We start from the raw sequence: 1,808 nt of genomic DNA, 5'->3' as shown, positions 1-1,808 counted from the left end.
GTCCTCACCAGGCTGTGTAGTTTGCTTCATCTCTAAAGAGATGCTGATCTTTAATATTGTTTATTTACTGTCTTAGTTGTGTGTGGTGTTTAATTTACATTTTGTTGTTCTTTGGTTTTTTTTATTCAAGTGCATTTTTGTTAGACTGAGAGTCCACTTTGTTAAACATTCTTTTAAAAATTAAAGTTTATTGATTTATTACACTTACTTATTACGCTTTTATAATTATTAGTTGTAAAACGGTCACCAGGCAATATTATCGTTTATTGCAATAATTTATGAGACAATTAATCACCCAGTAAAATTTGTTATCGTGACAGGCCTGGTCATCAGTGATTTTTTTTGTTGTTGTTGTTGTGAAATTTTAAGACAGTTTTCTCATTCAGTCAGCTTTTACTCAACAATTTTCCATGATCTGTTGTCGTGCATTTGGCTTATTGAAGGCCCAGAAATATATATATATTTAATTGGTTGTTTTCACCAAGTCTGATATTGAAGTTTTATTTTGTCTGTTTTTTTTTTAATTCACTTATTACGTAACGATTTAATCATTTTACAGGATTCAGTTTTGTTCTGCAGTATAAACGGGAAAAGTTTCACAGCGACACAAATCGCCCCAGTTTTATCCAAGATAAAAACATTTATTTAAAAGTTCACGTAGACCTCAGTGAAGGCTGACTGAACTTTGAGCTCAGTGTGTATTTTAGTTGGACATTTCTATATTGTAAAACTGTGTGGTGGTCTTTGTGTTTCAGATGGTCTGTCCCCATGATGATGTCCATCACACACAGAGGAACTGGAATAGCTCTCAGTGCAGGTAATGCATGTGGTTTTTCCCCCAGTATTTCTGAATAAAGTTAAAACTGTCTGATAAATAAAATAATATTTCTTTATTGTTTTGAAGTTTTTCTATTAAAAAAGGAATGTTTGATATTTTKCTGCTTAAAATCTGGGATCAACGCGAGCCTCAGCTTTGTGTTTGATTTATTCTTTAGTTTGACCCTGAAAATCTCTTCAGGGCGTTTCGCTCCTCCACTATTGATTGATCTTTTAAAAGCATTTACCGGAATAAAAGAAGCAAATGTCATTGAAAACAATTAAATCTTTGCATGCGAAAAGGCACTTTTACAAGCTTTTAGTCGTACGCCTGGTGTTAAGTGTTGAGCTTTGTGTTTGTCACGGACCACATAAGTGCTGCTGGCTCTGCTGTAAAACCTGATTTATGTGCTGCATCCATGTTGATGTGATCAATAAACTCTTTGATCTAATGGAACGATCACTTTTACTGACAGATTAAATAAAAACACTTATTTTCTGTATTTGTAAATGTAAATAAATCTGCCTCAAACAGAATGCTCTAAGGTAAAACTGAGTCTGAACATATTTGTGTTGATTCTCATAAGTTGTTTTCATAAACTTAAGCATTTTTTATTTTTGTTTTATATGTTGCAAAAATTAAAGGAACTCTTATTTTTATTATGTTTGCAAGAAAGCTGTGAGTGAACAGTTGTTTTTAGTAGTTTGTGATGAACGAATGGCAGATCTGTTTTACAGAGAACAGTTTTGTGTCGGACACATGGGAACAACACTTAAACAGGTGTTGTGTGAAAGAGTTTAAAAGTTATTTAAAACTACTTAAATAAAATGTTGTGATTTATTATTGTTCTATATTTTGTTTAAATTTTCATTTACATTTTTTAGGTGGTATTTCTATTTACTATGTGTGTTAGTTTTTTTTTTGCACTTTTACATTTAAAGGGATCCATGATTAGTTGTAACATTAGACTTTATTTGATAAACATATATTT

At 31.5% G+C, this 1,808-nt stretch overlaps 1 protein-coding gene across 1 annotated transcript in view; it reads left to right on the top strand.

The window, feature by feature from the left end:
- Positions 1-755: 755 nt before the first annotated feature.
- sdhc (succinate dehydrogenase complex, subunit C, integral membrane protein) overlaps positions 756-1,808 on the top strand; it is a gene marked incomplete at its 5' end in the record, with an annotated part of 4,704 nt that continues 3,651 nt past the window's right edge. Inside the window, 1 exon segment of the mRNA XM_014013051.1 lies at positions 756-817. Within this exon segment, the coding sequence (XP_013868505.1) occupies positions 756-817 (62 nt within the window).

This window comes from Austrofundulus limnaeus, unplaced genomic scaffold (genome assembly GCF_001266775.1).
Source record: "Austrofundulus limnaeus strain Quisiro unplaced genomic scaffold, Austrofundulus_limnaeus-1.0 Scaffold97, whole genome shotgun sequence".
NCBI lineage: Eukaryota > Metazoa > Chordata > Actinopteri > Cyprinodontiformes > Rivulidae > Austrofundulus > Austrofundulus limnaeus.
The sequence above is the reverse complement of the archived record's forward strand: the minus strand, read 5'-3'. Positions and strand labels throughout refer to the sequence as shown.